The 13,033-nt window shown below is 35.9% G+C and overlaps 2 protein-coding genes across 6 annotated transcripts in view; one reads left to right on the top strand and one right to left on the bottom strand.

The window, feature by feature from the left end:
• The first annotated feature begins 2,919 nt into the window (after positions 1–2,919).
• Positions 2,920–6,013, top strand: LOC142977682 (uncharacterized). Of its 3 annotated transcripts, none has more exons than XM_076121756.1 (2): positions 2,920–3,056; positions 5,437–6,013. In XM_076121756.1, coding segments are annotated over exons 1-2 (501 nt in total). In that variant the 5' UTR covers positions 2,920–3,055; the 3' UTR covers positions 5,937–6,013. The 3 variants fall into 3 exon arrangements, with proteins under 3 accessions (XP_075977871.1, XP_075977869.1, XP_075977870.1); XM_076121754.1 differs by lacking the exon at positions 5,437–6,013 and adding an exon at positions 4,574–5,267; XM_076121755.1 differs by lacking the exon at positions 5,437–6,013 and adding an exon at positions 3,696–4,550.
• Positions 6,014–7,015: 1,002 nt separating this feature from the next.
• Positions 7,016–13,033, bottom strand: part of LOC142977572 (uncharacterized) — a 155,823-nt gene continuing 149,805 nt past the window's right edge. For all 3 annotated transcript variants that reach the window (XM_076121539.1, XM_076121540.1, XM_076121541.1), the window contains 4 exons: positions 12,063–12,329; positions 10,930–11,119; positions 7,606–7,817; positions 7,016–7,383 (listed from right to left, as the gene is read on the bottom strand). In XM_076121539.1, the coding sequence (XP_075977654.1) occupies positions 7,088–7,383; positions 7,606–7,817; positions 10,930–11,119; positions 12,063–12,329 (965 nt within the window). In that variant the 3' untranslated portion in view covers positions 7,016–7,087. The remainder of the gene's footprint in view (positions 7,384–7,605; positions 7,818–10,929; positions 11,120–12,062; positions 12,330–13,033) is intronic.

Here is a 13,033-nt window from a genome sequence, read left to right as displayed (position 1 = left end):
TAGAAAAGTCTTACATAGGGTTACCAAATTATACACAAATTAGACATAGGTACTTCTGGTAAATTACACAGTTTTGTAATCAAGTGTCTGTATCAAAAGTACCAATGTGTTTTGACATTAATTATTGATTAGGTTCTATTGAATAAGTAAGTATTATAAGTTCTTAAGATAAATATCTTAAAAACTAGATCTAATTCCTATTTTCGACTTTACTCTGTGACTTTCAGACGATTCATATTCAAAGGGTCTAGTTGACCAAAGACTAAAATGAAACCACCAAATTCCTTTCCTAAGACCTACTTCAAAAGCCAAAGGAAATAAACTATCATATTTTTACTTAACTCTGAGTATAACAGTAAAAATGCTCCACAATCCATTAATTTCGTCACTACCTGGAGTCCCTACTCAACATATCACTTATCAATTGGTTTCCAACTTGTCTGAACAAGTTACAACACGAACTAGACTAGTCTTTGTTTCAGGAATTATTTGTTATCAGTAATCGCGACATGCGTCACTGTTTACATTGAACTTTGATCTAAGAGTCGCAAATTAATGTTCAAATTCATAGAAGAACACTTATTAACATTGTACAATTAAATAGGTAATTATTTCATAAATATAATTCTATGTTTGTTTGTTTGTCTGTTTGTCGTATGGTTAGTCAGTGGTCAACCTAGTGTCAAAGTTGTTCAAGCCGCCCGAGAGGCCTTTGACGTGGCTTAACGACTGTTATCTTTGTAGACAACAACCGGGACCGACTTTTTACGTGCCCTCCGAAGCACGGAGGCGCCCAGTTCAAATACCACTATGCGGTCACCCATCTATGGAATGACCGCGCCAATTGTTGCTTAACCCACAGATCGTTTACCGACCGGTGAGCGCAACTAGCTATGGGCGCCTTTAATTCTATTATTAATTTTTGGGAAGAAAATATACTCTGTCTGCTTATATCGCGCAGTCGGTAGTGCATACAACTGCTGATAAGATGTCGGATTCGATTCTCAGGCAAAGTGTTATTGGTCCTTTCTTATTTGTAAGTATTTAATTATTTTTTATAGTGTCCCGAAGTTTGGTTTATCACCATGATATAGAAACCCATTATAAAGTTCAGGCATAGTTACCTTACAAGTTTGTAGATGTTTAGCCCCCGGTTTCTGAGGTACATTTAGCGGTAGTTTATCTATTTAATAGTGTTTAAACTCATATAAAAACAAACGTTATGGAACTGATAAATTACCGCTTAATGTACCTACTCAGAAACCGGGCATTAATAATTGTTTTAGCATTGTGGCTTAGCTTAACATAATTCTCACTTAAATCAGTAATGGTCAAATAAACTCTGCATCACCCCAGGGTAGACTAGCAGAAAATGCCCCTGGCATTAAGTGCGACTTTATACAGCTTTGTATAATAAGTTTTAAATAAATAAATAAATAAACAAATGAAATCAAACACTAATTAGATAACTAAGAAATAGTCATAAGGAGTTCATATTGGATCATTGATGGAGATGATGCATCGAATATTATCTGTTAAAGTCAATAGTCTTTTTTTATCTTGCCGTCCCGAGCGCAGTCTGGCTGAATGCTGAACAAAAAGCTATGCTAATTTGATTGGCTCGCTGATCGGGTGAGCCTTCAATTTCATATAATGGACCTCTGTGGTTCTCAATATTGTGAATTCTACCAAAATGAGGATGCAATTACTTAATTAGATTTTCTAAAGGTATGAATACTTTATGTGTGAATGATGTTGAATAACATATAACAAAAATTGATTTGAAAATTCTTTTCGTGTTCTAGTTATGTTATCTGCCTGAAACTAGGTAATATTATTGAGACGAGGGAAATGAAGAGTAAATCCATTACTTTGTGTTTCGACACTTGTAACGTAAACTTTTAGAGCTCTACTCCATATAGCATCACCACAACGACTTCTTCTTTCGACTTTCTATAGTCTTGCATACCTTTCGTGACGTGACTATTAGTCCAAAAAATTTAGTTTCTTCCTTCACTTCACTTTTTACGAAAGAGAAGAAGAAATATAGAAAGAAAATAATTCATTTTCAGCAACAAAAAATACGACTATTTTAATAACGCCATGATTTCTTTAAAGTTGAGTACCGCAGCCTTATTCCGAAAGAGCAAAAATAAAAAAGGCATGGAAGTAAAACAAACATGGTGCTTTAACAAAAAATGAACACGACATGAGATAATTTTCGACTGCGCCCCGGGCTATCTCCGTCATATACCAGTTTGTTTTAATTTTGTACCAAAAATTATTATATTCACATATTGAGTTTATACTTTATTTTAGCAAATTACATTGCTTTTATTGTGTTGAATGAAATAATTTAAGATGTGTGTATCATATAGTTACTCGATTTTAATTATGGCCAAGACAGAAAAATCTACATTATGTCTCAGTGATTGAATGGAGAGTGTTACTTTGTATTGCGATCTAAATCATGTTTAGTTGACTGGTTTCAGTGGAACTGACTAGTCGACAGCCTGAATATCGGCCAGATTTGATAGACTCGACAGTTGGGCTGCTTGGTGGGTCCGTGCAGCTCATCCGAATAGTCATTAGCGTCAACAGAAAGAGATTGTGATATGAGTAGATGGCATTTAAGGCCTGACCACTCCCTGGTTCGGGACCAATGCATGGCATTGGGACAGCAAAATGCAGTTGCAAGAATTGGTGTATAATACTAAATTCCATTTTATGATAGGTTCATATTTCTTTGGGAATTATATGAAGTTTGTTCTGGTCACTGCTGGGCAAGGGTCTCCTCCCGAACTTAGGCATTGAATCCGTCACGCTGTCCAGGTGCATGCCCTCAAGAAATTTATTAATACATCGATACGACATTGTCAGTAACGTAATAATAAATGAAAACATGACACGGTCAATTTCTTTTCAACTATAAAACTTTGATAGCAGGGACATTAAAAATAACAATTATATACAATCCACCATTTTAGTTCAAGCATGAGCTAAAGAACATGACAAGACTCAAACTGAAAAAGAAAAATTTCAGAAGCAGTTAGAAAGTGAGTTTTGTTTTTTAAGTCTCTTTTTGTACCTTCTATTAAGGCTTTTAGCTGTCACTCTACTTTAGTAGAGAGGAACAAAATAAATGAAATTGCTAAAGAATGCACTCTGAAATTTTCATATTTTTTTGGAACAGATTCCCCTCTCTGTTTCGGTAAACAGGCAGCCTAAGAACACATAACGAATTATTTGAATCTACGATTTAGTATAACTATTACATTATCCTCACACGCCTTTCTTTGGTCCCGCTTAAATATGCTTTTCATTGTGCATCTTATAATATAATTCTTAGAAGGTAGGTTATTTCCTGCTTGTTTGTTGATATAACTATTATTAAATATTGTAGAATAATATGCATAAACAAATATTATAGTATCATACTCGTCATCCACATGTATCGGTTACCAATAGTCAGAACTTTGAAGTCCTATCAATATTCTAGTGTGTAATAGTTTACTACAGACAATGTATAAAATAAACCAAAAACTTGTCGATTAAAAAACAATTACTGGAAAATCAAACCAAAAGTATGTACAGGATTTTTTTACAAATATTTTAGTTATAATAGTACTGCGAAAGTTCTAAATAATATTTTGATTTGATGGATTCACTTCATATTGTCACATATTTGTTCTCAGTGATTCCAGATGCAATCTACAGATTATTTGCGTTAGTATTTTTCACTACCATTCAAGCGAAAGAATGGCCAGACCCTGCAAAAGATGAATTGATATTCATCGCAAACCCTATAGAAGCCAACATGCCGGGACATTGGGTGCCCGGAAGCATCGTCAAAGCTATATTGGAAGGAAAGGGGCCTTACACAACAACGACGACAAAAAAACGTACAATCGCATCTACAAAAAAACCGACAGAGACACCGAAAAAGATGACTCCAGAACCTTCAATAGAACAACAATTGGGCAGTGATGAACCTGTTCCAGAAACAGCATCACCTGAAAAAGAAACCGATCCAGCTCCTGAACCAGCTACTGAGCCGGAACTGGAGCCTGAGACTGAGGCTCCAGCAGATCCACCAGTCGAGCCTGAAACTGAGCCACCTACTGAAGCACCGACTGAACCGCCAACCGAGCCTCCATCGACAAGAAGAACTAAACCGTCACGCAAGCCAGTAGACGGACACGATGACACCCCTCTGAAGAAAATGTGATTTTCTCTCTCATTACCTACAATTCATATAATGTTATCTTTAAAGTGTAAATAGTACAAGTTTGCTTATGAGTGAAGTAATAAATATATGGTACGACTCCAAATTTGTTTACTATTACAAAGTTCCTGCATGAATGTTTAAAATTGAGTAAAATTCGGTGGTGTTAGCAAAGATGTTTGGTATGTGTAGAGAAGTCTATTGAAACCCGCCGGCAGAGCCGCCGGCATGTGTATAGCAGCCTTTAGAAATAATTACACGAATGTTACTTTAGTATACCTTATTGTTTATAATGACAAAATCATATTTTACTTTTATTAACGTCTTAAAATCTATATTTGTTCCCAGTGATTCCAGATGCGACCTACAGATTCTTTGCATTAGTCTTTTTCACTACTATTCAAGCAAAACAGTGGCCAGACCCTGCAAAAGATGAATTGATATTCATCGCAAACCCTATAGAAGCCAACATGCCGGGACATTGGGTGCCCGGAAGCATCGTCAAAGCTATATTAGAAGGAAACACACCAACGACTCCGGCGACTACCAAAAGGGTAAGAGTAACACAAAAAGTCACATTAAAACCCCGTGTTACAAAGACACCTACACGTGATCCTCCAAAAGAGAGTGATCCAGTAGTAACCGAAGAGCCAGAGGAAGAAGAGCAACCACAGGAACCTGGCACTGAAACACCGGCTAGTCCTGAGGAGGAAGTGCCGGCTGAACCTGAAGAGCCTCAAGTGGAAACGGATCCTCCGCCGCCTGAAACTGAACCGCCCCCTGAACCCGATCCTGAACCACCGGCGGATCCACCCGAACCAGAAACCACTACAAAGCGACCAAAAACAACACGAAAGAGAAGCACAGACGGACACGAAGATAGTCCTATATAAATATGTGAAGAAATATAGAAAAAAATATAAAATTCACATCGTTATTTCTTATAATTACAGCTTTACAGATTGCTCTGTAAGGTTCATTAAGCTACAGTTTACATTTATTGCAATAAAATTACTGTCATGTAACAAAAAAAGGAATAAAATCTTGTTTTATTTTATCCCGCCACGTCATCTCAATGCAATCTTTAAAATAATAAAATACTCCAAACAATTCTAAATCCATTAAGGCAATAAAACAAAAAAAGCTAAATTTTGATGACATTTGCATTTTAACGCGCTAGCAAACCTTTTTAAAAATATATCTGTTCTCAGTGATTCCAGATGCGACGCACACGTTATTTGCGTTAGTGTTTTTCTCTGCTACTCAAGCGAAAGAATGGCCAGATCACGAAAAAGATGAATTAATATTTATCGCCAACCCAATTGAAGCTAATATGCCAGGACATTGGGTTCCTGGCAGCATAGTCAAGGCTATATTAGAAGGGAAAACACCGATGACTTCGACGACGACTAAGGAAAAACCTACACCGAAGGTGACACGAACACCTCGCGTTACGAAGGCTACAGATAACCCGCCACAGGAGGGTGATCAAGAAAACGAAGAGCCAGGCGAAGAGGAACAAACTGAGGAACCTGGGACTGACGCACCGGCTAGTGCTGAGACGGAATCACCAGCTGAACCTGAAGAGCCTCAAGAAGAACCGGATCCTCCGCCAGACGATCCACCTCCCGAGGAGCCAGCGACTGAACCAGAACCAACCAAAAAGACGAGAGGCACGACAAAGGATGGCCATGAAGACAGTCCTATATAATGTAATAAAATATGTAACTATTTGTTGTTTTTAATAAGCTGCATATTTGATTTGTTGTAATAAAAATAAAATACTGTTTAAATAGAAAAAAAAACCTGTTTTCTTCTATCATGATACGAATGTTTTGAAAATCCTAATTAAAATAAAACAAATAATAACCAATAGGCGTGTGGCGACGCGGCGACGATAGCTACCTGGTGATGTGTTGTTAGAATATTTAGATAAACTTCTATCTATGGAGTGTAAACCAACGAGATGTAGAAGTCTTTATTGCATGAATTTCTATTATTGATATACATATATTATAAATAATGTCGCAATACCAAACATCTTTTGATTCTTCCGTGTTATTTGGCGTTATTTATATAAATGGGCGAAGACACTGGTTTCTGTAACACAGGTTTTACCTAGCTCAGGACTCAGGGCTTCTAATAAATATGTAACAACTGTATTTTATCTCAATAAAGACTATTATTATTTAGGCCTTGGTTTATACAAAACTTGCGTTAATGCTAATTTGGACGAAAACCTGTACTAAGTAAACAGCATAAAGTCATGCCTTTTTCCCATAGGCAGAGAACAAACCACTTAGACGATCCTTACAAACTTCCTTTGACCATTTCCATCCATACATCTTGTCATGCAGTTAACTGAGTAAACTGCGTGTTCTGGTAAAAATAATCCAGATTTTGTAGCATCTTGCCCAAGACTTAAAAACGGCTATCATTACAAAAACCTGATCTTGATTGGGTTTAAGAATAGGTGTAATTGTAGAATATTTTTTTTTGACTGTAATTTCTTATTATTATACTGCTTAATTGCTGTCAAGCTGCTTACTTATTTTTTTATCTTACATGTGAAATAAGATATATAAGTAGATATTTATAGTGTAACTGGATGTTACAATATATATTTGGATGTACTCATTGAAAAGCTTCTGTTGTCTATGTGGCGCTGATCAGAGCGGTGATTACAATCTAGTGTCGATTCATTGAGTCGCTCATACGACTTGATTTTTCAAGGAACAATATTTTAAAATAAATATTGATTTTAAGGTAAATAATGAAAAGGACGGCAAATGTTACAGTTCACGTTTACTGTGCAAATAGGGTGACAAAAACAACAACAAGTAAATTCAGTCTTTACATAGGTCACCGGTCAAAACAACCGTTCAAGTTGGCCAAGTCGAAATCGTAATCTCTCAGGCCACTAAGCTCATCTTCCGACGGTGGGAAGACACAGTCCAGGTCTACATACAACTGGTTCTGGACCGTGAGTTTGTCCACGATTTGGGCAAATGTTGGTCTGTCTTCGGGGTTTTCTGACCAACATTCCACCATTAGTTCGTAGAGCCTTTGGGAGGCTCTGTTTGGTTTGGGCAGTCGACCTCCTCCGGATAAGTATGGAGGTACTTGGTAGTTGCTCAGCTCGGCGTACGGGAACCCACCTGGAATAGGAAATAAAGCATTTTAAACCACATACAGAATAAAAAAATATTATGTTTAATGATTGTAACTAAGTACCTAATTATTATAGACTGAAACATTTATTAGGCACTCATTTGATAGCAACAACAATACGAAACAGTGACAATACTACACCGTATGGCGTATACTAATATGTTATTGACGTTTCATAAAGGGTAGCTGATTTGACGCTATTCTCTTACCGAAAGTAGCTATTTCCCATAGCAGCACAGCGAAAGCCCAAACATCACTAGCGCTGCAGTACTGCGAGTGTAATATCGCTTCTGGAGCCAGCCACCGCAGCGGGACTGGCCGCGATCTGGTGTGGACGTAGACCCCAGACCGGGACAGACCGAAGTCTGCCACTTTGAGGATCCCGGCTCCGTCTACCAAAATGTTACGGGCCGCTAGATCTCTGTAGACAAGAAGATGAAAAGTTAGATTTGTGAATAAGCATGACTACAAATCTATACTAATATTATAAAGCTGAAGAGTTTGTTTGTCTGTTTGAACGCGCTAGTCTCAGGAACTATTGGTCCGATTTGAAAAAATATTTTAGTGTTAGATGGCTCATTTATCGAGGAAGGCTATAGGCTATAAGTATATAACATATACGCTACAACCCTTAAGAGCGGAGTAGCAACGAAAAATTATTAAGTTATTATTACCTCTTATGTGACACAAGCGTAGTTGCGCGGGTCGGCTAGTATTATAATAAAGGTTAGTTTTTATAATTAGGGTCAGTTTTACAACTTATAGTTAAGTGTCAGATATCCTATCAGCTTTTTAAATTTACAGTTGAGTGAATTTCGAGTAGACTGATTTTTCATTCTAATATTTTTTACAAAAATATAATTTATAGGTAGAGTAGGTACGCCATAACTATCGCCATATCTGTAGTTACCTCGTAAAAAATATTTTAACACTTTTTGGCGCTGTAATAGAAACATGATGACTATTTGATTTAACAAACCATACACGCTATAAAACTCAACGTGATTGAAATTTAGGAGCAAATAGTCAATAATATAGTTTTCACTTGGTTAAGATCTGTAGGATCGATTTATATACGGTAAGAGGTAAAATTAGGTTAGTATCAGCCTGACCTAACACTAGTGGAATCAGCCCTCTCATTGGTAGTATTGGCAATTCTCGTACCAGATCTGACCCAAATTGACGAGAATTAACGCAAAACTAAATCCAGGTATTAACAGAAGTTTTCACTATTTACCGAAAACTTAAACCTTAAGGGACTCTCGAAGTAAGCGCCTGTCCAAATTTGAATAGTAAAATTACTTCGTTAGTTTGTAGCATTGCGATTACTTTCTACCAGGCGCTTTATAATAACCCCATCTCAATCATAATAATACATACACGACCGTACCTTATCTATCTCTAATACATAGGTGCGAACAAAGAAGTGTTAATAGAACAAAATTGTGAAATAAGGTTACCCTTGTAACATAAGAACTCTAGTTAAAGGGGCCTTTAATAATGAATGACAGAAATTTTATTTAAGGCATTTTTGATCACCTTTATTCCATTAAAGATAATAATAGAACATTTCAGCACGTACGCCCACACAAATTTCTTTTATTTATATATTATCTACCTCTGGAAGGAGTTATCTATTTAAAACATTTGCGTATGTGTTTACAGAGAATAATTTAAAACAAAAGCACAATTTGATGTGAGTAATTCTATTTGTAATATAAGCCGAATTAATTTCATTTAATTGTATTTCGAGTTGTAGGGTAAAACAAAAAGTTTTCATTCTTCCAATATAGTTTGATTGAATATGAGTCTTATGTTTGGTGAGTAAGGTGGAATGTTGAGTGAAAGACATTTCGGATGATTCGCCAACCTTGAGGTTTGTCTGCTCCTAGCAACGGTTGCTAGGATACCGCTAAAGCCGGGAGTTCAGGAACAGATGTACTCCGCCTACTTTGTGATAACGTTTTTATACGATAAGATAAAGATTATTCGTTATACACAGGTACGAAATTGCGTCACCTTTCATTCATATTGTTGATGTATTGAATTTATAGCTAGACGGTATGTAACGTTACCTTGAATTTTCTAATTGAACCCTTTGAAACGCCATTCGCTGTTTATGAATACAAACGCTAACAAATTACGCAGGTTTTATCTCTTGTAAGTTTATAGCAATATTCCTGAGAATCTTATAGCCTTTTTGTGATTTCGTCACAATAGAAACGTTTTCCCGGTTTATATCCAAAGCAATAAGTAATACATTAACATTGTGTGATTCCAGTTCAATTTCAGCCACACAAACGCCTACAAAAGAATTAAGAATATGTACCTAAAATATTGCTACAAAATTATTGTCAGGCGTATCGAAACGAGATTCGATTCAATAACATCTTAAATAAAATATACGAGCGAAATATTGCCAAGTATTCACTAATAACTTCAATGAAAGGCCTTCCCGAACAGTCGACAATAAGAGCCAATTACTTAAATGGTTGAATAGAATTCTATGTCATAGCTATCCAATTAATTTATATTATTATTTCCTTTGTTAATAATTCATTTAACAATATAAATAAAGGGGAATAACGTGAGAGATGGAATAACAACAAACAGGATTATTTGGCGTGTAATCGGAGTACCTTACAGTAGGTTTATGTTTAAATTAAATATATCTGGAGCTCGAACGCCCGGGGAAAGTGGCTGTTGACGGGCACAGTTCCGGGAAAAGCCCGGAATTTTCCCGGTAACGGTAGCGACCTGCGCTCTGGGATGTTGTAAATCTCAATGTCGCGACCCGAAAACTGATGGATTTTGGCCCTTAATAATTCTACGTTACTGTATTGTTGAGAATTGTATATTGGAGATATAACTATTATTGCTCAGATGTCATATTTGAGCTAGATATCGATAGATTATGAATGAAATGCCTAGAAATATTAATATTTTAGGCTCAAAGGTCACGTAATACCTAGCAATGCTAGAAAAGAAATAAGTGCTCAACTCAATACGTAATAATTTGCCATTTTGTGATAAATAATTCGTATGTATTAATCGATGGCCCTCTTACAGAATATTTATGATACAGCCGGATATTTCACAGGATAGGGAAGTTTGGATGATAAAGAACTCTGATGTTTGATCAGGAAAAATATACTTGGACTCACAAAAATAATTACTACCAATGTTTATGTATTTTACGGTTGGTAGCTGGTACCTGCAGAAGAATATAATATATCTAGGTAATATCTAGCTTAGTAATATCTTCCGTGTCTAAGTTTTGTCGAAAAGTTAACAAATTTAAAAAAAAGCACTGTTATTACAGAACCAGTTTCTAACACATAGGCGAACTCTACAAAATCCTGGGCTCACAAACACATACATATACTTATAAAAAACAGGCCTTTTTCCTATAGAAGTAAAGAGAAGCTTTTTAAAGGGCACGATTTTATAATTCCTTCACTTAACTATCTACTAAATATAACATTATATTTAAACTATCCTCTTTAAGACTTAATCAATATTTCAAAACTCACCTATGAGTAATTCCTCTTTCTTCCAAATGCTTCATTCCTAGCGCGACTTGCAGCGCGTATTCTCTCATAGTAGTGCTATCTAAATGTAGTGCGGGCTCTGCGACGTAGTGGTCGTTCTTCCTCTCGTGGTCTACGTACAGTTTACCGTCGGAGAGGGCCGGGTCTGAGTCACTCAGGTTTGTGTATTCAGCTAGAAAAAGAATACAAGAAAAATATGAGTTTAGACAAGCAGGAGTATAGCTATGTACTACTTAAAATAGAAGTACCCAGTACGTCCTACAACTAATTAGAGTACCTTGGCATAAACGCTTTGCCTGAATTTATATTTGAATATAATAATAGATTCTGTGTATTTCCAAAATAAAGTAGTTGTAATAAATAGAGCCCAGTCTACTGGTTAACTATAATGCTCTAAATTCTGAAATTAGTAGATATACGTCACATATTCATGAACTTTTCATTCTCTGTACTAAATTGTTGGACTTAGTACATGTTATTAAACATACTCGTATGAGTTCATAAGTTTAATCAGGGGGTTGAATATTTATTAAACGTAATCATGTATAAAGTATAAAAACGTGTCATAATATTTTTCTATTATCTTTGTACATCCGCGCCTGTTAAAATATTTGGAGTAAAAATATGCTGATGTAAATTGCTCGCAAAATTTGGGCAGGTGTTTGAGTTAAGCCAAAGCTTTACATTTTTTGCTTGTCTTCTATTTGTGATTAATTTTATAAAATAATCTGATGTAAAGATTTATTTAAAATAAAACCGTGGTAGAACCTACGAGATTTACCAATTTAATTTTACTACTAAGTTACTTTTGCTTTTAAAGAAATCTTGCACTTTTAGTGATACAGACATTACAGACTATTTCTCATAAATAAGATATAGGTACCCTACGTAAATACATCTTGTAACATATTTAAGCCACGTCAAAGGCCTTCGGGCCTGAACAACTTTGACACTACGTTGACCACTAACCATACGATAATGAATGATGACTTATCCCATACCGTATTGTAAGGTAGCAATAACATTTTTTACTTCACCGATCATTGGAAATCAATGGACAACATAGATAGGACATAGTAAATAATAAAACCTACGATACGAAGGATAATACTTACAATCAGCTTCCGAAGGTCTCTGCGCGCTATCCCTTTGGCTATCAACTCGTCTCGTGATATTTGACACTTGGCTTTCTTTTCTCCTGCCCCTCGCAGCTCTCAGCAGCGTCAGCAGGTCGCCTCTTGGAGCATGTTCTAGTAGTGCAATGAGCGGAGCACGCCTTGTGCAACACGCTATGAGCCTTATGACGTGTTTGTGCGACCCTACGTGTTTTAACATTTCGATTTCACGGAGGAAGTCTTGCATTTCTTCTTCGGATGCGTTTTCTGTAATAGATAAGTTAGGTTTGAATGTTTTTTTTTTAAGTTTATTGATACACCATTGCGCCGCAGCCACTAACAATGTACTACGTTAGTAAGATTTTTTAATAGAATGATTTTTCGAGGTTTTTAGCCAGGCGATCTCGACTGATCTTTAGCTGGATTTATTTGCAAATGAAATAGATAGTACAAATTATAATAGGGATAGAATGCTATGTTTGTTAAGTCGTTTAACGTACGTAAGACCGTAGGTAGATGTTGTTTTGGTGATTTATGTAAAGGTTATGTTTTACTTATGCCCACTGATATAAAGTTCAAGACAGGTATAAACGTAGTAAAATATTAACGATTGTAAATAAAGTTTGCTTTTTTCCATTCCCATTTAAGTATCTAACAGCCAGTGATTGTTGACTTACTAAAATATTAAACAGCCAGAATGTGACACGTAACAGACAGTCCCCATTAAACTCATTATATTAAAACTCCAACAATTAAAACAATTGAAAACTAAACATCAAAAGTGAAGGAAGAAAACATTATTCTTTAACAAACAAAGGTTAATTAATGTTCTAATTTCCTTGCAAAGTTTCCGTAAACATTGTTGGTAGGTAAGTTTCTAAACCTACATAATAATATGTTATGGAATCCCTTACAGGTTACCAAAAATTATTTTACAAATTTATAGCTTCCATCAAAAGTTCTCAACAGAA

Source organism: Anticarsia gemmatalis, chromosome 13 (genome assembly GCF_050436995.1).
Source record: "Anticarsia gemmatalis isolate Benzon Research Colony breed Stoneville strain chromosome 13, ilAntGemm2 primary, whole genome shotgun sequence".
In the NCBI taxonomy this organism is placed as follows: domain Eukaryota; kingdom Metazoa; phylum Arthropoda; class Insecta; order Lepidoptera; family Erebidae; genus Anticarsia; species Anticarsia gemmatalis.
This window is presented reverse-complemented; position numbering and strand designations above follow the sequence as displayed.